The 22,368-nt window shown below is 44.8% G+C and overlaps 1 protein-coding gene across 2 annotated transcripts in view; it reads left to right on the plus strand.

Annotated features, from left to right (window-relative positions):
* The window catches only part of SLC6A8 (solute carrier family 6 member 8), a 34,586-nt gene extending 12,422 nt beyond the window's left edge, over positions 1 to 22,164 (plus strand). For both annotated transcript variants that reach the window (XM_088137770.1, XM_088137769.1), the window contains 9 exons: positions 2,578 to 2,712; positions 3,186 to 3,289; positions 5,652 to 5,776; positions 6,613 to 6,725; positions 6,880 to 7,017; positions 11,381 to 11,483; positions 14,646 to 14,746; positions 15,777 to 15,947; positions 17,076 to 22,164. In XM_088137770.1, the coding sequence (XP_087993896.1) occupies positions 2,578 to 2,712; positions 3,186 to 3,289; positions 5,652 to 5,776; positions 6,613 to 6,725; positions 6,880 to 7,017; positions 11,381 to 11,483; positions 14,646 to 14,746; positions 15,777 to 15,947; positions 17,076 to 17,213 (1,128 nt within the window). In that variant the 3' untranslated portion in view covers positions 17,214 to 22,164. The remainder of the gene's footprint in view (positions 1 to 2,577; positions 2,713 to 3,185; positions 3,290 to 5,651; positions 5,777 to 6,612; positions 6,726 to 6,879; positions 7,018 to 11,380; positions 11,484 to 14,645; positions 14,747 to 15,776; positions 15,948 to 17,075) is intronic.
* Positions 22,165 to 22,368: the final 204 nt, after the last annotated feature.

Raw genomic sequence — 22,368 nt, forward strand, 5'->3', positions numbered from 1 at the left:
TGTGAAGAATATCAGAAGCTACTTCTTTGTATCTTTGTATCTTTCTTTTTTTTCCTACTTCTATTTTCTTTTCTTATTGCACTTTTAGCCTTTTCTGTTATTTCTCTCTTTTTTGTTTTCTCTGTGCTAATTTAGTTTGTATTAGTTCTTATTATTGCTCTTAAAACTTTTGATAAAATTTGCAGAAAGAAAGAAAGAGAGAGAGAGAGAGAGAGAGAGAGAGAGAAAGAAAGAAAGAAAGAAAGAAAGAAAGAAAGAAAGAAAGAAAGAAAGAAAGAAAGAAAGAAAGAAAGAAAGAAAGAAAGAGGGAGGGAGGGAGGGAGGGAGGGAGGTCGGTCGGAGGGAAGGTTGGTTCTTGAAGTTATGCCTGACCACTTTTTTAGGGACAAGCTATCAGTCATCCATTCATGGGGCTTCTTATATCATTGAATAAAATTAAGATAAATTCAGCTCCTTGAAACTTTTATCTTATATATATGTTCTCAATCTATGTACACTTTTTCCATTGGCAACAAAGAATGCTTTGTAATCCTAATCTCGCTCAGTGGTTATGGACCTCTGTTATGGACCTTCATGTCAGCATCTCTGAGAGCATATCTGTAGCTTTAAATTCCCTGATGCTGCAGGAGATGAGTCAGCTGCTGATTCTTTAATCTTTGTCTTCTGCTTCCCCTCTCTGACTGTGAGCAGAATCTTGAAGAGCTAAGCAGCAAGTGCTGGAGACCGAGATGTTCATTAGAGAAGGAAGTTACATCCATATGTACATATCGTGTCCCTTATCTATGTGTATTCAGCCATCTGAAATATTTTTTGCACTTGAGGCAGAGCTGCAAATGCTTCTCCCTAAATCAGCAATAGGCAACATTTCCCTGGGTAGGGCATACACTTTTTAAAAATGTGTTATTTTGGGTTCACAGAGCTGCTTGGAACATATCCAGAATGATTTGTGACTTCTTGGGTAGAGGGGGTGAGTGAAAGTGTTTGGCCCTTTTTTCTTACTTTTTCAGGTGCGAGGAGGGGTGTTTAAGATGCAAACAAGATGGATTCAGCCTTGCAAATAGCTTTGCATCTTTTGCAGCCAGAACATTTGGGCCATGGAAAATCAGTAGTTTGGTTGCTACATTTTGTGGGGCTTTACAGATGAACTAGGATGCCACATGCAGTCTATGGTTTGCCCACCTCATGGGCAAATCATGGAGCATGAGATCCAAAGGCAGTCTGGATCATTAGAGTAGCTGAGGTAGAACTTCCCATAAGTGCCTTTCTCTTTCTTTGAATGTCCTTTCAAGACATTCCAGATTCTGTGTCGGTCACCTCCTTCTGCTAACGGAAGAGCTGACATTGCTGGAAGAGCTGATGTTGCTTTCTCTGCCCGTGCACTGTCTTCCTTCTCCTGCTCAAACTGTTCCCAAGAGTTCCCAAGGCAGGGCTAACTGGTGCAGGACTGTGTGCTCCATCAGAATGGTGGTGCTTGATGAAGAAACCAAGCTGATTCCACTAATTTCGAAACACCGGGCTAATTCTGTACAATTTCCCTTTCCTCTCCATTAGTCACTCAATTTTTCTAAAGTAGCAAGGAGGGGGAAGATGTTCCAAAATTTTCTACTTCTTGGGGGCATATTTTGCACAAACCTGTATGCAAATAATTGGGGGGGGAATAACCAGGAAGTTTGCTTAGCCTAAAAGGAGAGCACACCTTAGAACACACTGAATATTCCCTTGGGGTATGCTCTAGCGTGGGAAGATCTAGAGCAATTGTCCAAGGAGCAGGTCAGATGTCTCCTTGTTGGGAATTCCACAGTAAGCTTCAGAGGAGCCCCAAGCCTTCCCACACTAGAGTGGAAAGCCACTCCCCTGGCCCATTAACCCCCTCCTATGCCTGCAAAGTTAAGAAAGTCCGTCCCAAGTGAAAGGAAGGTCTCGCTTTGTCCTGAATGTGCCATTTGTCACTTGGTTTCTTAAAAACTACCCCAGGGCACCTGACACCTTTGATTCTTTTTCCTGGCCTTGTATCTTTTACAGTGACAGCAGCCAGACACACAAAGCATTTCCTGGCATAAGCAACGGGGAATTTTGTTTAACAGTTACACGACAAGCACGCACCCAGCAAAGGTGCAGGCACAGGGCCAATTTTCAATCAAAGTGGCTACTGGAAATCCACGAGGGAAATTGATGAGGCTTCCTCACTTCTCGTTTTTAAGAAAGAGTTGAAAATGTTTCTGTTGCAGCCTGTCTTTGCTTAATTGCTGGGCTGGGCTGGAAAACAATTTTGGCTGCTACTGGTTTTAAATTAATGTTTTAAGTGGATAATTCAATTTGTAATTGCTGTTATTTAATTCAGTTTAACATTTTGTGCAAGCTGTCTTTTGAGAGCAGTGTGGTCTACAAGGGAGGTGAATATTAGAGTAAAGAAACAAATACTACTAAAGTCAATTTTACACTTTTTTTGTGTGCCATTCAGTGAGATGACAGATTGCCTACTCCTGCTTTGGTCTTCTAAACTGAATAGAGCGAAGAAACAAAGCATTTTTCACCCCAGCTTAATTCCCATTCTCTCTTTTTTTCTCCCCAACATAGATTGTCTACTTCACTGCTACATTCCCTTATGTGGTGCTCATTATCCTGTTTATTCGAGGGGTGATGCTGCCTGGAGCTCAGGACGGGATTATTTACTATCTCAAACCCGACTGGTCCAAACTGGCTTCCCCTCAGGTAAGTGGGAGGCATATGGAATGGAAAGGGTTGAAATAGACCTGCCAGCTGATTAGCCAGCTTTTGTACCACCGGGTGGTCGGTAGGAATTAAGAGCACGCACACGAAGAAGAAGGAGAAGAAGGAGAAGCGCTACAACTGTGAAATAGAAAAAAGCAAAAAACCAAACAGGAACCAAATATAAATGTCAAGATTTCAGTTGTACAAATCTCAGTGCAGTTCTGCAAAGAGTTCGGCTTCAGTGAACTGCATTTTCATTGGCTAAAGGACTTGCTACCAGCGATAGCTGAAACTCTTCACTGCACAGATATCAACCACATGCCTTGTTAATAGCGGTAATGAGTGGCTGTTCAGAGTGCAAGGGGCGGTTGAAAAGTTGGCAGTTGTATGCAGAAGGGACGGAGGAAGGACCCTTGAGTTCGAGCGCATCGTACCTCAATCTCTCTCTCTTTTTCTTTCTTCTTCCCTCTCAGGTGTGGATCGATGCTGGGACCCAAATCTTTTTCTCGTATGCCATAGGATTGGGGGCACTCACTGCCCTGGGCAGCTATAACCGGTTCAACAACAATTGTTATAAGTGAGACCCCATTTCCTATGTGACCATAAGGGGCAGAGCATAGGAAGAACATGCTGTGCCTTGTAGAATTGCCATCATCTCTCTCTTTATCCCCCTGGCAGGGCTTCTCTCTCTTAATGCCTCCATGGCAGGAAAACACTCAACAGGCAAAGCTCTGCGCATCGCCTTCAGTCTGATAGGAGATTTGCCTGTTGAACTGCAATGGCCGCAAAGCTGGGTGTTCGTGTAGTAGTCGCTGTGTGGCCTCCCCATGCAGTAGAAAGGGTGCCAGCGGATTGCTGCATCTCCAACCGTTGTCGCCTAGGCAGAAGCCAGCTTCTCTTTCTTGCGTTGTTCTGCTGGGTTGCCAGGACTAAGCTGTCTGCCTGATTGGTTCGTGCAGTCTGCAGGTGAACATTAATCAGGAAAAGCAGGGCAGGGCAGGGAAGAGAAATGTTTTTTCCTCCCCACTCTGCCTGTTTTTCTCACACCTTGTAACACTCAGGTCTATCTTAAAAGATAAAGAATCTTTCCCCCCTTTTGGCAGCAGACCCACTGAACTGCCACAGGTACCGCCAGCAATAGACCGTGCTGCCCTGAGTTGATGGGATTTATAGTCCAAGATATCTGGAGGGGCTCCAGTTTGGGGAAAGCAGAGGTGAAATATTGTGGAGGACCTTTTTCAGTCATCACATCTCTCTGGGGATCTTAATTTCTAATAATTAATCATTTCACTGGCTCAGTTATTATCTCCATTTCTGGGCGACATCAACAACATTCTAAGAGATTTTATTCCTAGTAGATCGGTTATGTTCGTGAACTGCTACCTGAAAAGCAGACATCCAGGAAGAGCAGAAGCCGCCCGGGATACCTCTCTCATTAGCCAGGGATCACAATCTCTGGGCCGCTGTTGTTCTTCCAGTCAGCTGTAAAGTCCAATCCTGCACGGTCCTACATACCTGTGATACTGAGGTCATGTCCAAACAAGTTGGAGCTTGTAACTGTAGAAAGGAAAACAGTTTTTAAAAATTCTTTTGGGTAAAGCATGTAATTTATTACTTATTGGAAACTGAAGTCCCAGAGCATCTGGAGATTGCAGGACACTGATGTATTTTTTTTTAGCATGGAAACTTTTCATACGCATTGGCACAAGGTGTGTCTTTTTAGCAATGCTGGAAAGGAATAGTTGGTAATCCGGGATTCCTGGGAAATCTTGAAATCTTAATAAATACAGCAGAGAGACATCCAATATGGATCTGATTCTGCCTGGGACTGCTTAAGGGTGCTCGTAGATTATGCCCCTGTGCTGACTAAGCCGAACAGTACAGTATGGGACATATATTTTTTAGGTACTCTTCAAATGCTGCCAAATGGTGTACATCTTGGAAAAATCTAAGCTGTAGCTTTGTACGCATTTGTCTGGGGATAAATCAGACTGAATGCACTGGGATTTAAAACTCGCATTGTTACGGTAAAAGCGTGATGGAAGATATCTACAGAAGAACAATACCTCATTGTGATATGTCTTAAGAATTGCTTCACCTCTTTTCTGCATATGCAAAGTTCATTAAATATATAAGGAGATAGCAGCAAAGAGAAATGGCAAGTCCCTTAATAATTTTTGAGACATCCCCCCGACCCCAGATATCATTGGGTACTTGAGAAAAAGGGTCAAGAGCAGCTTTGCCTGGAATTGCTTTCCCTTCTCCCCTTCACGGGATAACTAACTCAGCTTCTGTGGCTTGTTCTGAATGCTCTGTGGCCTCCCTGCCCAACTCCTCCTGCTGCTGGTCTATAACATCTCCTTTAGCCCATCTCTAACTAAGATGCATGCACAGAGTATGAAATCCCCTTGGGTCCTCCAACCTCCCCTTTTTCTTCAGCTGCTGCTTGTGCTGGGCTCCAAGGCACAGCCTCTCTCGTAACCGCACTCATCGTGCAAAAAGCAGCTAACCCTCCTCCCACCTTGCCCTGCTTTCACCTCCATGGTTCTACCTCTGGTGCTCTTTCTTCCTTCAGCAACTCGGCACAAACTCTTTCATAACGATGGGTGGGTGCGCACAGCAAAAAGGCCACCATATCTTGCTGCTGCATCATTAGAGCCCAATCCTATGCAGGATAAAACATGTTTGATTTCAGTGTCCAAGACCCTGTAAGATTGAACTGTAATGATGCACTTTCTTCTACTCCCTGAATGTCAGATAGCAGTTTGTCATTGAGGATGTAGGGAGCATGTTGGTCAGTACTTGCCCATTGCATCAATTTTTGATCAGGTAGGGAGCCGTGCTTGGTATTGTTTATACTGATGGATAACCACAATAAACCCCCTCCCTGCCAGATCACTCTTTTACAGTTGTCATCCTCTGCCTTCTCTCTCCCCCAGAGATGCCATCATTCTGGCACTGATCAATAGTGGGACCAGCTTCTTTTCTGGTTTTGTAGTCTTCTCCATCCTGGGCTTCATGGCTGCAGAACAGGGAGTTGATATCTCCAAAGTGGCAGAGTCTGGTGAGTGGTCATGAACTCAGGGATGGTAGAGTGGGTTGGATGAGATGCTTGGCTGGTTCTCCAGTTCCAGGAGAGATCCAACTTTAGGAGAAAATAAACACATTGGCAGTCATGTGCAGAACATAGTTTAATTGCCTTGACTCTTACAGTTCCACCCGTACCTACAACTACAGCTTCTCCTACAGCTGCTGTACCAGAATTATTTGATAGGCTCCATTTTTATCATTCTTCTCATCCTATCGAGAAGATGATCAAAGGGAAAGATTGGCATTACATCTGTGCATCCGGTATTTCCAGACTACTGCAAAAGCAGGAACATCACCATACGCACACAACTTAGAATCAGATTTGAAACCTTGGATGGGCTATACACAGGGCTATACTTGTGTACTCCATGAGGCTTTCCTATTAGCAGCGTGTTTTTTCCAGAATGGAAAGAGTCTTGGCTTTCATTCAAAACAAAAATGTATACCAATCCATCCAAAACAGTTTTCCTAGCACTTGAGATCCTAAATGAAATCTCGAGACGTCTCAGTGCTCTTTCACAATGCAGAAGTAAAAAAACCAATCTACTGCCCTTGAAAGCATGAGTCTACAAAATAAAGGAAGTACATGCTGCTGAGCATATCAGGACATTCTGTTTGATGTAGCACCATGCCTTTCATGATGGGGAAAATGTGTGCTAGAAATAAACAAAACAATCGTTGACCGTTTTGATTTCACAAATCACATTTTACTGAACTGGAAATGCAAAGGAAGCTGTTCCTTGTTCACTGAAGCAAGAGTGTTTCTGTGTCTACTTGACCTCATTTTGCTCCTCTTTTTCTCTTCCGTAGGACCTGGGCTGGCTTTTATTGCATATCCAAGAGCTGTCACTCTGATGCCAGTTGCTCCTCTCTGGGCTGCCCTCTTTTTCTTCATGCTGCTGCTTCTGGGCCTAGACAGCCAGGTGAGGGTTAAAGGTGGAGGGACAGAAAGCAGCAAGGAAGTGAGCAACCGACACAATACTGAGAAGGGCAGGGGATTCATTAACCTGCCCTCACCATCTTCCTCATGGAGTTCTCTGATCTCCATACTTTGTTTCTTTTCCCTTTCCACACCAGTTCGTGGGTGTTGAAGGCTTTATCACTGGGATCCTGGACTTCTTCCCGTCCACCTACACCTTCCGATTCCAGAGAGAGGTCATCGTGGCCATCTGCTGTGTGGTCTGCTTCTTCATTGAGCTGTCCATGGTGACAGAGGTATGACTACTACTGAAGCACCCTTGGATGAATGGAGGTGGAGGGAGTGAGGGGAATGCTGGGTGAAGGGCAGAGCTGTACAGGTCTGAAAAAGACAAAAAAGGGCAGTTTAGGATAGAGCCCAAGACATTCTGGAGGTGACCAACCAAGGCAGAAAATTCAGGTCTCCTTCTCAGACAGGTACAAGGAGATGACCCCATGTCTAAAATTTCCTACACAAATATGGAAATGAATGGGAAGGTCTTACTTGTGGGTCTGGCAAGAGGGATTTGCCTGGTAGATCACATTGCCATCCTTCATGGCATACAAAATGCACTGTCCTAGCATTGTTCAGACTGCTTAAAAAACAGAACAGATTCATCTACCCTCTGTCCTTCTAGATCTAGCCAACCAAGAAATAATGTCAATTTTTTAATTGTCAGCAGGGAGAATCTGCTCTTAAACATAAGCTTAAAACAAAAGTATGAATTAGCATGCTTCATATTCTAGTACATACAGACAACATAAATCTAAGCTTTCGTTCTTTTGATCAGTCAGTTCTAATCTAGACATTCATGTTTTCACATGCTAGTAAATCAGCTTGCAAGTCTCCTTGTAAAACTTTAGATCCTGGTCATGTAACAGCTTTTGATTTGGTGTGGTTTGTCCAACAAAGCTTTCCAGGGCTTCTTTTGCTGGCATTTTCTTGCAAAACCTTAAAGTGTATAACTGTTTGGGTTTCCCAAACAGCAGGCATTCATCAAGGTGTAGGCTGCAATGCTGTGCACGTTTATCTGGTGGCAGATACAGTTGAGAACACTGAGACTTCTCTGAGTGAAGACATTGGGATTTCATTGTTAATTTTGGGAAAGAGAGAGAAAGGCTTTCTATGAAATGAACTCTGTGTTCCTAAAGATCTTTCCTTTAATCCTGGTGGGGGTGGGGGTGGTTGTAAATTATTCACAATTACTTTACACTGTATGAGATTGGCAAGTATACCCACTTATGGTTACATAATGTGGAACTATTTATATATGGCATGCACACAGTACAAAGAGCCAAGCAGTACAGATAGATGAAAACAAAGCATTTGTAAGAGATGTATTTGCTAAGGGCCACTTATTTGAAAAGATTTGTTGGTTACTGTACAGGTAGTCCTCGTTTAGTGACTACTTCATTTAGCAACCACTTGCAGTTACGACAGTGATGACAAAGTAACCTTACAACCAATCCTCGCATTTACGACCTTTGCAGGTCTGTAAAGCAAAGGAAAGCTGAAGTAAGATCATAAACACAGTTGTGGTTTCACTTAGTGACTACTTTGCTTAACAACTGAATTGTCAGTCCCAATTGTGGTCACTAAATGAGGACTGTCTGTACCATTTCAAGTTGCAGGTGGGTATCCTTCTCTCTGGCATTAGATTAAGCCCTTCTATTTGACATGTTGTGTTCTTGTATACAGAGAGCTCCCACTTATATAATATAACCCAATATGATTCTGGCTCTATTTGGCATCATAGCTATTGAAGCATCCTAGGAGTGGGGTTCCAACTTCATCAGTGGAGCAGGCTGCTGGGAGCAATATTTGGTGGCCTTGGATTTCCCACCTCTGTTCTAAACAAAGTGCTACAATCTCTCTTTCGTAGATTCCCATCCAAGATTCTGGAGCATTAGGCCATTAGCAGCTCCTCATCTTTTTACTAAGGACTTCTTTATAATGCGTCCCCTTTACATCCTGGCCCTTGCATTTACATTAGTCGGGTATCCTCTGCTTAAGCACGTATAGAGCACTGACTGCTGGGCCTACTGTTTCCTTTCAGAGCCAAGGTCAGGGAAACTGTTCAGTGAGGTAGACATGGGAGCAGGTTCTACGCAGCACTGATTGGCCTGGGACTATGATGTCATAATCGTACTTCCCTTCTTATCCCCTTATGACAGTGTTGTCCAAACTTGGCCACTTTAAGATGAGTGGACTTCAACTCCCAGAATTCCCCAGCCAGCATGGTCCACTCATCTTAAAGTGGCCATGTTTGCACAACACTGTCTTATGATTTGAGTGGGGGAGGGTTCATATGCTGTGTGAACTTTTAATTGCAGAACTGGTGTTCATTAAACCAACCAGCAAGAAGCAGTGATTTAAGACTGATTAGGAACTTACACTTTGAGACAGAGACAATTGGGCCCATTGTGTGAAAGAAGAAAATTAGGGCAGGGCCTCCTCTTTTTAGATAGGTGCCCTTACTGGGTGATTTCCAACCAGAAATTACTTCATCAGAGGACTTTGACTGTAACCAGAGCACATGACTGGGGCTGAAGTGTGCCTTGAAACGTTCAGCCATCAGGATGGCTGCCACAACCGCTCTGTGTTTCTAGGGCAGGGAGGCCTCTTGCGTTACTGAAACGCTTCCCTCTCTGCCAGTATTGGAGCAGTGACATCATCCTGAAGAAGGGAGAAAAGACTCGTTGGGATTCCCAGATGCAGCCTGCTCTGCAGCAGCTGACAGGTGTAAGGGAATCCCTGAAGCCTTGCCATGGCCCAGAAAGCGCCTGAACCTACCCCTGATTGGTTGCGCAAGCGGGGAGGGGGACACAGAGAGACAACCTTCACCCAGCTGCTGCTCTTCCCTTGCTGGAGAATACCTGCCCTCCCTTCTGGGAGCTGACTGAAAAGAAGCCGTGAAATGTATCTCCAGTTGTTATCCTGGGAGGGGACAGCTCACCTCTTACTGTGTTGGTGATATGTTGAATCTCAAACAGAAAGGTCTGTTTTTAATAAAAGAGGCCTTGTGCATGCTTTTGCGTCACTTGAGTAAGGCTATTTAACTTACTGGAACTTCCAGGTGAAAGTTCCTGCCATGACTATTCCCCAGTTACTCCGCTCTGCATACCTCTACACAGAGAGAGAGAGAGAAACCCCCTTCTCTCCTTCCCTTCTGCTCTGCACAGAGCAGTCAGGTTGCAAAAATGGGGAAATGACATTTTTTAAGACTTCCAGGATCCTTGGCAAGGAAGGACGTGAATCTTTGTGGCAGGGGATTTCTCCTTTCTCTTTTTGCCATTGTTTCTCTTTCAAGCTCCATCTGTACTGGGACCAGCCTCCTTCTGTTGTTCTGAATGTGTGTCCAGGAAGTAAGAAGGATTTGGATCTAGAAGATTTGAAATACCCCAGATCTAGCTTAACCTTCCCAACAGAACCCCTCCATTTTGCCCAGCAGAATGACAAAGCTTTTTTCCTTCCAGTCAGACCTCCTTCTTTTCTTTCTACCTCTGGTATTCCCAAGAACTATCAGAACATTTGTTTTATTTCACTTTTGGGTTACTCATCCAGGTATTTGTTAGGAGTTCTCATGATGTAGGTTGGCTTATAGAAAAGGTTATCTGTCTGTTGATTTATGTTTGATGAGAAGTTCTCAACCCTCCTCTTTCTGATAATGTTGAAAATATGGCTTTCAATAAAAAGTAAAGTTAAAAAAACAAACTCTGCCAAGAAATAAGAAGTTTGAGGAATTCTTCAGGGCTAAGCTCATCCCCTGCCACAAAGATTCACGTCCTTCCTTGCCAAGGATCCTGGAAGTCTTAAAGAATGTCATTTCCCCATCTTTGCAACCTGACTGCTCTGTGCAGAGCAGAAGGCTTTGCTCAACCTTCTCTTCCCTGCTGTCCCAACCTTCTTGAAACCTTCAGAACTGCTGATCCTTTTTCTTTCACAATTCCCACTCCCTCCTGGCTAGAGAGCAGAATGAAAGTCAACTCTCCTTTAAGCAGAGCTTGAGTCTTGGTGGCTTGGTAGACACAACCACAATATCAAAGTAGTTTCTATTCTTCTGGATTTTTTTTTTTACAGCCATGGGTTCCCTAGTGGTCTCCCATCTAGGCTCTAACTGAGCCTCACCCTGCACAGCTTCCCATCCAGAGAAAGTCAGCCATGTGCTGCTGCCTACTCAGGAAGTAAAACTACTGAACGTTTTAGCAACTGCCTTCCCTAACCTGCTCTACAAGGGAAAAGAGCATGGTGAGGAGTTGCCATGTGTTCCTGTTCTTTCACTCCAGTGAAGAGTGTGGGAAGGAATACCAGGTGGCTTTGTCAACTCTACCCTTTGCGGCAAGGTGCCTCCCATCTTCCCTTCTCTTCTGGCTGTTTCCCAAGCAGCAGAAGTGGATTCACCAAAGCAGAGCTAGGAAAGGAATGTTGCTCCCACTGGCTCTTGTGAAAAAATGTGCTGCACTAGCAACTGTTCTGTGACAGGGCCAACCTTGCTTAGAAGAACTAATTTTGTGGAGGCGCCCTGAGTAGGGAAGAGGAGGAGCCTGGAGCTGGGTGTGGGGGGCCATTTTGAAAGTGCCCTGTTGCATCCTGCTGTCTCACAGCCAGCCCCTCTCCTAGGGGGGCATGTATGTCTTCCAGCTCTTCGATTACTATTCAGCGAGTGGCACAACACTACTGTGGCAGGCCTTCTGGGAGTGCGTGGTCATCGCCTGGGTTTATGGTAAGAGAGAGTTGCATGTTGGTTAGGGAATCGCCTGAAACAAAGCTGGCAAAACAAGAGGTGTTTTGCCCCCAATGTTGACACTAGATACAGATCAACCAGCATGTCAGCTGCTTGTCACAAATCAGTAGAGCAGGCGCTCTGGGTAAGAGAAAAAAATGTATCTAATTCTCAAAAGGACAAGTGGAATAAATATGACATTGAACCTGCTTTGGAAGGCGAGTCATTTATAACAGTTTGTAATCGGTTTGCATATGTGTATATGCTTGCAGACAGGCAACAACATAAAGCATGCAGTCCTATGTTTATTTTGTAAAAGGAAAGGTGCTTGGGTTATGCCTTCCTAAAAGTTATAAGACTCTGTCCCAGTCCCCTAGATGTGTTGGGCTCCTAGAATTCCTAGCCAAGAAGTCCAGCACATCTGGAGGGTGCAGTTTAGAGAAGACTGTTCTCTCTCTCTCTTGTTCACGTGAGCAGTTCAGAAGTTGCTTAGTGATTAATCAGTGGGCTGAAAGAGGGACACACATCCCATGGAGACTTAGAAGAAGTCATCCTGCTCTGGAATTGCCCCTTATGGCTTTCCTGCATCCCACTGGCTTGCCCTTTCCACATATCAAGTAGGATGAGGTCACAGTTTCCTCAGCTGAAAGAAAGGGGGCTTTGTGGACTGAGCTCCCCTCCCTGTCCTCCTTGTGGAAGGAGTGGACAGAATAAGAGTAGGGACCTGAGTGACAGGCAAGGGTACGATTCAGCCCCTTTGGAGCTCTAAATCACACATCAGACCTCACCGTCTTTTACAAGTGAAAGGAAGATGGTCAAAGGCAGAGAACCTCCACCCACTGAGACCTGATTCCTTGCATTGAAAACTCATTCCAGGAGCCAAAACTTTCTTCCTCCTCCCAAATACAGTGTTGTGTTTTACCTGCAAGACTGACTGGGCCATAGGCGTTGTCCTTGCCTCCCAGCCACTCCTTACACAACAGAATAGTAGGACAGAGATGGGAAGGGTCTGGGCTCCTGGCCTCATCTGGTCCACAAGGCCAGCCTAGCAGTCTCAAGGGCCCTCACCTTGCTAATAGCCTGAGCTGCTTTTTTGGCAGCCCTACTTATCTTGATCTAGGAGTGAGTGGAATGTGAATAATAAGGAGGTCAGTGATAAAAACCTCCCTTGCACATCCCTCGATTTATCTTGGAAAGGCAAAGTGCAAGGCCATCAGAGCTCTTCTTTGCAGGCCAAGGCAGGGAGTGGAAGGTTTCTAGCTTTGCCCTGCATGTGCTGCCTTGGCTGGGCTGGAAGAGTTGGCACATCTCTGCAGACGAACTAGCAGCATCAGGTGTGTGTGTGTGTGCGCGCGCACGCATGCACGCACACACCCATACACACAGAATACATGCTCTATAATGTCGTTTTAAAAGTTGATTACAGTTTCCCTTGTCCTTTTAGCTGATGGTTATGAGCATTGGGACCCATTTGTAAGCACCCTAAGGCCAAGTTCCATCTATCTTGAAGTCTTTCCTCCCATGGCCTTGAAAGCTGTTCTGGTTTATTTGGTTTCAGTGGTGCATATAAAATAACCGCGTTGGCCCAAATGCCCATTTTCATTACAAGCGCCTCCGTTTTCCTGTTCTGCCTGCTAAAAGACTCCAAAGCTGTTTAAACCTCACAACAACCTCGAACTACAAATTGTATATCTGAGCAATGCATCTCCTCAGTGAGCCTGAGGGACAAGGTCACCAAGCACAGATTACTTTAAGGGCATGTGATGTGACAGAACAGTCCTGGATTTACCATTTTAAACTGCTAGTGAGACATGGGGGAAGTGGGAAATTAGGTAGCTCTTATTCACATGTGGAGAAAAATTCATGTGAAAAAGTAGTCTGCCAGACTATTCTACTCTAGAGGGATTTAAAAAAAAAAAAACAGAGAACTCCATTTACCATCATTCATACACACACATTTACAGTGTGAAATCAGACAGTCCAGGAACAAATGTACCACATGCTGCGTTGCTCAGGCCCTTTGGCTTTAAGCAGAAGACCCCCTTAAGTCAAGCATGACTTTTTGCAACTGCATCCCTGGAATTTTCTTGCAGCATTAGAGAAGTAATATACCATTGCCTTTCTCTGAGATTTTTTTCAACTTCCCAGTCTAACAAGCAGTTCTCAGATCTCCCCTCCAAATAGTAACCAAGCATGACCCTATTTAGCTTCTGAGATTCCTGTCACACTCACGCTCCCTCGCATGGCCAAAGAGTAATTAAAGGGTGGTTTTTTTTCCCCCTCACCCTGTCAGGACATGCTCCAGTGTGGAGCCAAACCCTACCCAGCATGACACGTACAGCTCATTTTTAATTATCACTTTCCAACTTGGAGCTCACAATTAGTAATACAGTTTAGATTCCACTCATAGCAGACATTGGAATTTGGAAGGGGGAGGGAATCCTCCCATATTGCCATTCTTTTACCCTATTAATTGGGAACACAGCTGGCAGCATTTAAAGCCCCCTGACCTGACCTTGTCCCCTCTCTGATTGTAGTGCTCAAAGCCAAGAGAAGGTACTATTTCCATTTAATTTGTCAGGAGTAAAAAGAGTTGTGATCTTGTATATGCAACTAATGTGGTCAAAGGTTGGACTTTGGACATTTCATTACGTGCCATCCCCAATCAAGATTACCTCTGTTTTCCCTTCCACTCTGGGCTGCTGAGACATAGATGTGTCCTTGAAAGGTCCCCATTTTATCTGCAGTCATTAGGGGGGGAGAAGCAGACTGGCTGGGCTGCTGAGCTGAAGCAGAGCTGTGCAGGAAGCTTCCACTAAAGACTTTGAGGACCCCTTTGGCCTTGTCTCACAGGGAGACTCGTGCCTCGCTTAGCCCTGGTGGCCCACTGTGGGGAATAAGAGGCTGGATGGACATTAGAACTCTGTACACTTCAGAAATTAGTCAGAAGAGTGGCTTTGCATGTAGGGCAATCATAGAGCCTGTGTTCATTAAAAACCCCAGAGGTTCTGTGATCATGCAAGATCCAAGGCACTTCTTCCAAATAATGTCTGAAGCAGGCCTAGTCCTTTTGATATCCCCCTCTGGTCTGATCCAGCAGGGCTCCTCTGATATTCTTAGGAGAAATCTCTCACTCTTTCACTGCTTCCCATCTCCCTCCAGGGGCTGACCGTTTCATGGATGACATTGCCTGCATGATTGGGTACCGGCCCTTTCCTTGGATGAAATGGTGCTGGATGGTCCTGACCCCTCTCATCTGCCTGGTAATTTTGGGGTACAGCTGGAGGATTTTTAGTGGGAGAGGAATGGGTGGCAAAGCTAGAGTTCTCCACAGGCCCAGAAGAAATCTGTTCATGTTCCTAATTCCATTCGGGCATGTAACAGGCAGAAATTCAGCAAGGAAAAATCTGTTCAGTCTCTGGGTCAACTGGACTATGTATGGGGCAAGATATCGGGGAAGGATCAGCAAAAAGAAGTGGGCATTTCATTCCTGAGCTTAAACACAGAATCTTAGCTAAAGCCTTTCCAGCTTAGGTTAGGTGGCTGCCTGTGAGCCTTCCAAGTTAGGCCAGGTTGAGAAATCGGCATGGCAGGGATTTATTATCTTTATTGTAATGAGGTAGAATAACAGGATCTCAAAACCTCTCCCTCTGCTTTATCGTATACTAAACAAAATCAAGGAAAGGTTACTTTTAATTTTCCCCCCTCATGTTTCCAGTTATTTATTTATTTAAGACGTGTATGTGGCCCCCCAACTCAAACAATGTGACCCTGGGCAGTGTATAAAATCACGAAAAATACAAAAGAAAACTAATACCTACCATTGAAATAAACTAAAACCATTAAAGAGTGATCGGGACTAAAATATCCTACCTTTCACCAGTTGGGAACTTTACCTAGTCTGACCCAAGTGCCCAGGGAAAGAGTAATTTCTTTTACAGTACTGTACTGTACTGCCTTTCTGAAGGCCTGTAGGGTCGGGCCAATCATCTCTCTCAGGGTTGTGTAATCTCTTCTCCAAGCCCCCCCCCCGCTTTAATGACTCATTCTTTCCTTTCCCCTTAATGGCTCTCTCATACCTGTCCCAAGGTCACTCTGAATTCCATGGCCTTTCTTTAATGACCAAGTTCATGCCCAGGTTCTTTCTCTACAAAGGAAGCAAAAATGAGGTTAGAAGAGTATAAGCTATTTTGTCATATCTGGGATACATCATTATGGGTATCAACTGCTTTAGGGCTAGAAGCTGGGAAGAAAAAGAAGGCATGTTTTAACCCATTGGTAACTCATTTCCAGGGTATCTTTCTTTTCAACATCGCTTACTACAAGCCATTGATCTACAACAACAGCTACGTCTACCCCTGGTGGGGAGAAGCCATTGGCTGGGGCTTTGCACTCTCTTCCATGCTATGTGTCCCACTTACCGCCCTCTACAAATTCATCCGTGCCAAGGGAACGCTGGCTGAGGTGAGGCTTCCTCCCATGTTACCAGAACAGGAGGGTGGGATTCAGGCCCCAGGGCCCAACCTCTACACATGGCTGGGGAGAGCTTTCCACCTCAAACGTTCTTCCAGGAAACAACGGCAGGAAGCAGAGTTTGCTACTGCCACCGCCTGGCCATCATCTGCAGCAAACATATGGATGGGAGCATTAGGGACATCAGGATTGTGGGCATGTGCTGAAACCACACCTGGGACGCTAAGCCTTGGCATTGCTAGCTGCCAGAGCAGAGGCATGGCTGAGAATGGGGCAGGTGTTGCAATACCTACATTTGCCCAAGCTGACCACAAGCAAGCTGGGTAGCAAGCCACCTCTTCTTTTCTTTGGTGTAGTCCCCTCATGCTCAGACCCAGTTTGGCTGTTGCAGTTGTCAGTTGGGCTGCTGGGGCTCTGTTCCTGTCTGTGAGAGCCTTCCAGGCCTCTTCTACTTGTTTCATGGGGAGAACTGGTGGGAGTGGGAAAGTAGGCATTTCTGCCCTGCTGAAACTTTGGGCATCTTTTCCCTTCCCCCCACACATTGCCTGTCCCAGCACTGAGAAAAAAGGAGACGGGGGGTGGGGGGAGGTCTTGGAATCTGCCAGATCCAACACTCTCCTCCACCCTGTTCTTGAGAGGTGTAGAATCTCTTAGTTGGCAGGAATGCTTTTTTTTCCACTGCTCTCTGTGGTAGAAACTGGAAAACCTCCTTTACACCCCTCAGAACAGGATGGGTGCCCTCCCTTCTCTCATGCCCATGTGACCTCAGCAGGGATTTGTGGCCATCACAGCTTCTGAAAAGATGAGCAAGACTGCCCTGCCAGAAATTTATCAACAGTGCATTTAAAAAATAATAATGGGCTACTATATGGGGGAAGGCATTAACTACAAAACAATGTCAGCAGTATAGCTGAAGTATTAATCTTTGAGTGTGTGTGAGGGAGAGAGGGGGAGAGAGAGAGAATGTGGAATGGATATGAATGAATCACAAGGATGAGGAGTGTCTCATGAGGGATTCTAGGAGAGCATGAAAGAAAGATAGAGCTGAAGGCAAAAATGTATTTCTGAACTTTGGGCCAATCCCCACCTGTAAACCTCTCTTTCTCTCCTTCTTCACAGCGCTGGCACCATCTCACCCAGCCGATCTGGGGGTTGCATCATCTAGAGTACAAGGTGCCCGAAACAGATGCTCTGACTACCCTCACCCCTGTCTTGGATGGGGGTGCCAAAGTTGTCATCTTGGAGAGCGTCATGTGACCAACGCTCCCCCACTGCAAGAGGGGGCCCTTTCTCTGTGCCACTCTGCCCCAATCTGCCAATGCAGGAGGCGGGGGAAGGATGCCATCTCTGAAGTTGGGGGGAGTACTCCCTATCTGTGGGGAAAAGGTATTAGGGATTCTTTATCCATTTCCACCTTTTCCTCTCAAGCACCAGAATGGCTGAGAGGTGGATTAACTAGTTCCCTCCTATCTTTGATTAGAGGGTGGGAGTACTAAAGGCCATAGGGGTGGCGGGAGGGAAGGGGTTGGGGGGAAGAGAGCCTTAGATTTACATTTTTTTAAAAAAAGAAGTTATTTTTTAAAAGATGAAATATTTTAAATTTCTATATACATTATAAATATATATATATACAGATAAATATATATATATATATCTTTAGCCAAATGCATGGAACAAATTCTCTCCCATTCAGTGGACTACTGCTTTGGGATCCAGAGCACTGCACTTTTATTTCCTGCTTAGGTGGGGGGAGGGGGGTTGGTCAGGTTAGAGATGGGTATCTGGCCCCCATCTCTGGTTTTGCCAAGGAAGCAGAGTCTGGCAGTTAGCAGAAGCAGAAAGGCTTTAAAAGAGATCCCTGAGTACTCTTCACTATAGTCAGCTGGGCGACAGAGCAGTTGCAGGAGTATCTACAGTATTCTCAGCTCTGTCCCTGTTGCAATGAAGCTGCAGCTCTCTTTTTTCCTGCCTCCCAGATCAAGGACTGCGATGCTACCCTTGTGCCAAGATAGCTGCCTTCTTGGCCCGTCTTTGTCAATCAAGGGCAGTGTGACTGAAAGCCTTTCTCTCGCCAGCCTTCCCATCCCTTGCCAAACCAGGTGTCAAACCAACCAAATAACTTGAATCATGGGAACCCTTTGTATTAAGAATGTCAGAAACAATTTTGAGTTTCATAGTATTATGAATTTGCCAGAATGAGAATATGGGAAGGATTATGGCTTACTCCCGGAGTGGGATCGCATACTATAACCCAGGCCCTGCTCCTGCAGAAAACACAGTCTTTACCTGAAATGTCTTGCATTTTACAAACCCTCTCCCCGCTGCCCTTCCCCAAGAAAGACAACATTATTTGGTTGCAATGTTTAAAGTGCCTCCTGTGTTACCATTGAACTGCCTCATGAACCCATCGCTTTCAGAAGCATTAAAACCCACTTTGTGAAATGGTGCAGCAGTACATTCTGCCTGTCACCTACAGTTTTGCAGGAATTACCTCCTGGGTTGAGGGGGCAGGGAGAGAAGGTGGTAATTCTCCAGAGATGTATTAGGAAGAGTCCAGGGGTCCTGTAGGATCTGTAGCCAGAATTAGAATCCAACCCCCTTCCTGCCTGCCAGAGTCTGCTTCCATGTCAAGAGTAGGAAAGCCTTAGACATGCCGGTATTATTAGACTACAATTCCCATCATCCTTAGCCATGCGTAGTAAAACCAATGGAATTTGAAGCCTAAAAACATTTGGAAAGCCATGGATCCCCCATCTTTATTCTGCATCAAATCACTGGTATCCTTCTATGCCAGTGTTTATCAAACTCAGCAACTTTGCTGTCTGGGGAATTCTGGGAGTTGAGATCCACACCTCTTAAAATTGACAAGTTTGAAAAACACTGCTTTATGCCATCCTTTGCCAATCTGGTGCCCTTTGACAGATGTGATGGACATTGACGCCCAGACTTCTGAGCCAGTACAGTCAACAGCTGTGCTGGCTGGGAATAGCCTCTATTTTGAAGGCACCAAATTCAGGAAGGCTGTTCTACTGCTTTACTGCAACTCCCCATAAATCTTTGCTAGATTTTTTATTTGCACATTTTCTAAGAAAGAGAAAAAAAAACTTGTGTAAATATACACATATTCACATATCTAAATATCCAAAAGGAACAGATCCTTAGCTGTCGTAGAAAGCTTCCTACTTGTCTATTTTTTAAAAGACGCACTTATACAGGAAATAGAAATATTTAATTTTCATATAATATTTCTGCAGATTGTACAAAAAAGGAAGAATATGAAAGAAATTACAGAATTTTATTTTGTGACAAAAGATATATTTTGTCTATATTTGTTTAAAATAACAATCCAATCTCATGAAATAGGGAATTGGAGTGCTTTTGAAATTGTAGGAATAGTATATGGGATGATCATGTAAGTGTAAGAAATAGCAGCGATTGGGGAAAAATGAATAAGATCTGGTAGGGAGGGGTGAACTGATCTGCATTAAGAATTGTGTGATTCATTTCATTTGCTGCATGTGGTTTGTTCTGTCTGTACCTAATACTGTTTTCTGGCGTGATCAGTTTTAAGGCTTCTGATGTGTTAACTGCAGCTTCACAGAACAGCTGTCAATCACCAAGCCAGGCACGACAAAATCCCTGCCTGAAAAGCTAAATAGAGCCTCCATAGTCAGATATTGTGTACCGTCATATACCAGCTGCTGTGGAACCAGTGAGGGAAGACTCTCATGCTCGATTTCTGAGTCCATAGAAAGCTTCTGAGCTGGTTGCCATTACAAACAAAATGCTTGGGCTGCATGGATCCCAGATCAAATTCAGCAGAACCCCTTAAATTATTTGTGTTTATTTTCAAGTCAGAAACACTATGCAAGATGCCGGTAGAGCACCACGGCTAATTAACACACGTATTTTTCATAATGCTCGGTTCAGAGTTTAGTGCATCCACATGCAGTTGTTAAGTATGCGAGCAAGTTGCATGCGTTTCTTTCATACTATTTTCCTTTTTTATTTTTATTGTGGGAGCTTTTATGCACCTTTGGTCATTTTGACTCTATGCAGCTAATGCATAAAACACGTCTGTTCCATATGAATTCTTCTTCAGCTTATCCCTTTGGGGAAAGTTCTTGTCCACTTTTCTTCCAGCTGCCTCCAACAGATCACTGACTCTTTTGACTGATTCGATATAAATGTAGCGTGCTATTATCAGGCTCTCCAAATGGGTGCCATTTTGAGAACCGCATTACAGTGTAAGCAAAAATAAATTTGTGACTCAGTATTAGAATAAAAGGCCATCTTTCAATACCTTTTTCTTCCTGTTCCTATTAATGTAGAACATAGTAACTAAAATCCCCTTTAAAAAGTGTGTTATTCTCAGGCGTAGCATCACATCCATCCCTAAAGTTAACGTTTACAGGACTATTTCTCCAGCTTGTTGCCACTCAGACTCAGTACAGAGGCCCTCTTTCATCCTCTTGCACACATGAGCCATTGTCGTCTTTGCCATCTTTTTTCAAGAATTTGCCTTCACCTTTAAACGCACCAGAAAGGTTTTTAATGAATTGATGAAAACCATGAGGAGCGCTGTGTTAAGAAGCAAAATATTAATTCATGAAGGAGCTCTGTGGGAAGGAAGTGATAGGAAAACCCAGAAATGGTCTAGAAGGTGAGGCCAGGTTGTCTGAACCAAAAAAAAAAAAAAAAATCAGAGTCCAAGGCCAGATGTTCACGCCTTAACCGCCTCCTCAAATGTTTCTGCCCCACAGGGTGGATTCCTGTTGCAGAAGTTTCAGCTTGGTGGCAGAGATTGCTTTGGGTATTGCCCAGCCGAGTGCCATAGTTCACAAAACTCTGCCCTTTCTAACGCCTTTCTCTGCTGCCTGCAGTGACTCGGGAGTTTCTGGGCAAGGAGGGCAGAAAGCAGGAGGAGGAAGCAATGCTGCTTGGTGGTTTTGACCTGTGCCTGCCCAGAAAACTTTGCATTCACGCAGGGCTTCTCCCCCTTCTTTCTGTTTCATTTTTCAGAAAAAGGGTGGGAGGCAATCTCTCTGTCGTAGCCGAGTGAGACTGTAAGCCATGCGGCTGAGATTTTTCACGGGGTTGTTCACATCTCTAGCCAACCCTTTCCTCCTCCTCCATCCGTTCCCCACGTCTTCCTCCCCAAGTAACATTGCCGGGCCTTTTCACCCTCTGAGGCAGGCAGTCCCCATGTCTCATCCCAAAGGCACAAGCCACGAGGCAGGATGGAGACCTACGGCACGATGCTGATGGAGAGCTGAAAGCCAGCAAGATTTCAGTTGGTTTATCCAAGGCCATTGGATACTGACGGAGTTTGCCAAAATGCAGCCGTGGGATTTTTATCCCAGAGCAAAACAAACCCCAGTGAGATTTGCTCCTAAGGCAACCCCCTTAGTTGCCTTCTTCAAATAAGATTGGCAAGGAATTTGTGGACCTCAGTCAGTCATCTCAGTCGTCTTCTGTTCACTGCATTTGCCTGGAAAATTTCTGCCTGCTTTCCTGGCACAGATCCATCTTGGTACAGATTTTTACACCCCCTTCATCTTCTCTGTATTAATTTGCCAGCCAGGGCTGAATAATGTAGCCAAGAATCCAATACTGTCGAATCTTAAATTTAGATAGAAGAAATGAAACAGCGTAGAAGATTCAGATGAAAAACTGTTAACAAAGATTAGTTCCGAGAGTAAAATAAGCGTGCTTTGTAATCTGGAGATTTCCAGCCACTTCCACCAGCATCCGTGTGCAGGAGAAGCCCAAGACTTGCCCCACGGTCTGGTCCAAAGCAAAGGATTTTCAGACACCAGCTGCCGTCGTTCAGACGCTCCCAGCCTGTGAAAGCGCTGAGTTCTTTTCTTCCCCTTGCAGATGGAGGGAGAAAGGGCAATCAGCAATCTCTGCTCAAGGCCAAGCATGCCCTGGCAGAACACATTCATCACGCACCTATCAGGGCATGCAAATGCACACACACACACACCCCTCGTGTTGCCAGTCTTCCAACATAGCAGCTTGAACCCCAGTTGCCGGTATTCACTCAGTGTCAGGTGGTGTTGCAAAACTTCTTCGAATCCCATTCCTCTGTAATCAACTGCCGGTTATATATTGTCTGTAATTACTTTTCGTGTATGTGTGTGCGTGTGTGTGGGTATGCTCACTCTATCATGGAACACAGCAATAAATTGACCTTCCACCCAGATCAATGTGTCTTTGTTTATGAAGCTTAGCTGGTCTGAGGGAGGGGCGGAAGGACGGGCAGTTCGGCTTCTCGTCCTCCAAAGCAGCATTTCTCAAACTTGGCAACTCTAAGATGCATGGACTTCAACTCCCAGAATTCCCCCAGCCAGCAAGTTAAGGCTGCCAAGGTTGAGAAACACTGCTCTAAAGCAATCATTCACGAATT

The sequence above is a fragment of the Python bivittatus genome, unplaced genomic scaffold, assembly GCF_059951505.1.
Source record: "Python bivittatus isolate LINGU-HERP-01145 unplaced genomic scaffold, Pbiv_v1 ctg000220_np1212, whole genome shotgun sequence".
Taxonomy (NCBI): Eukaryota; Metazoa; Chordata; class Lepidosauria; order Squamata; family Pythonidae; genus Python; species Python bivittatus.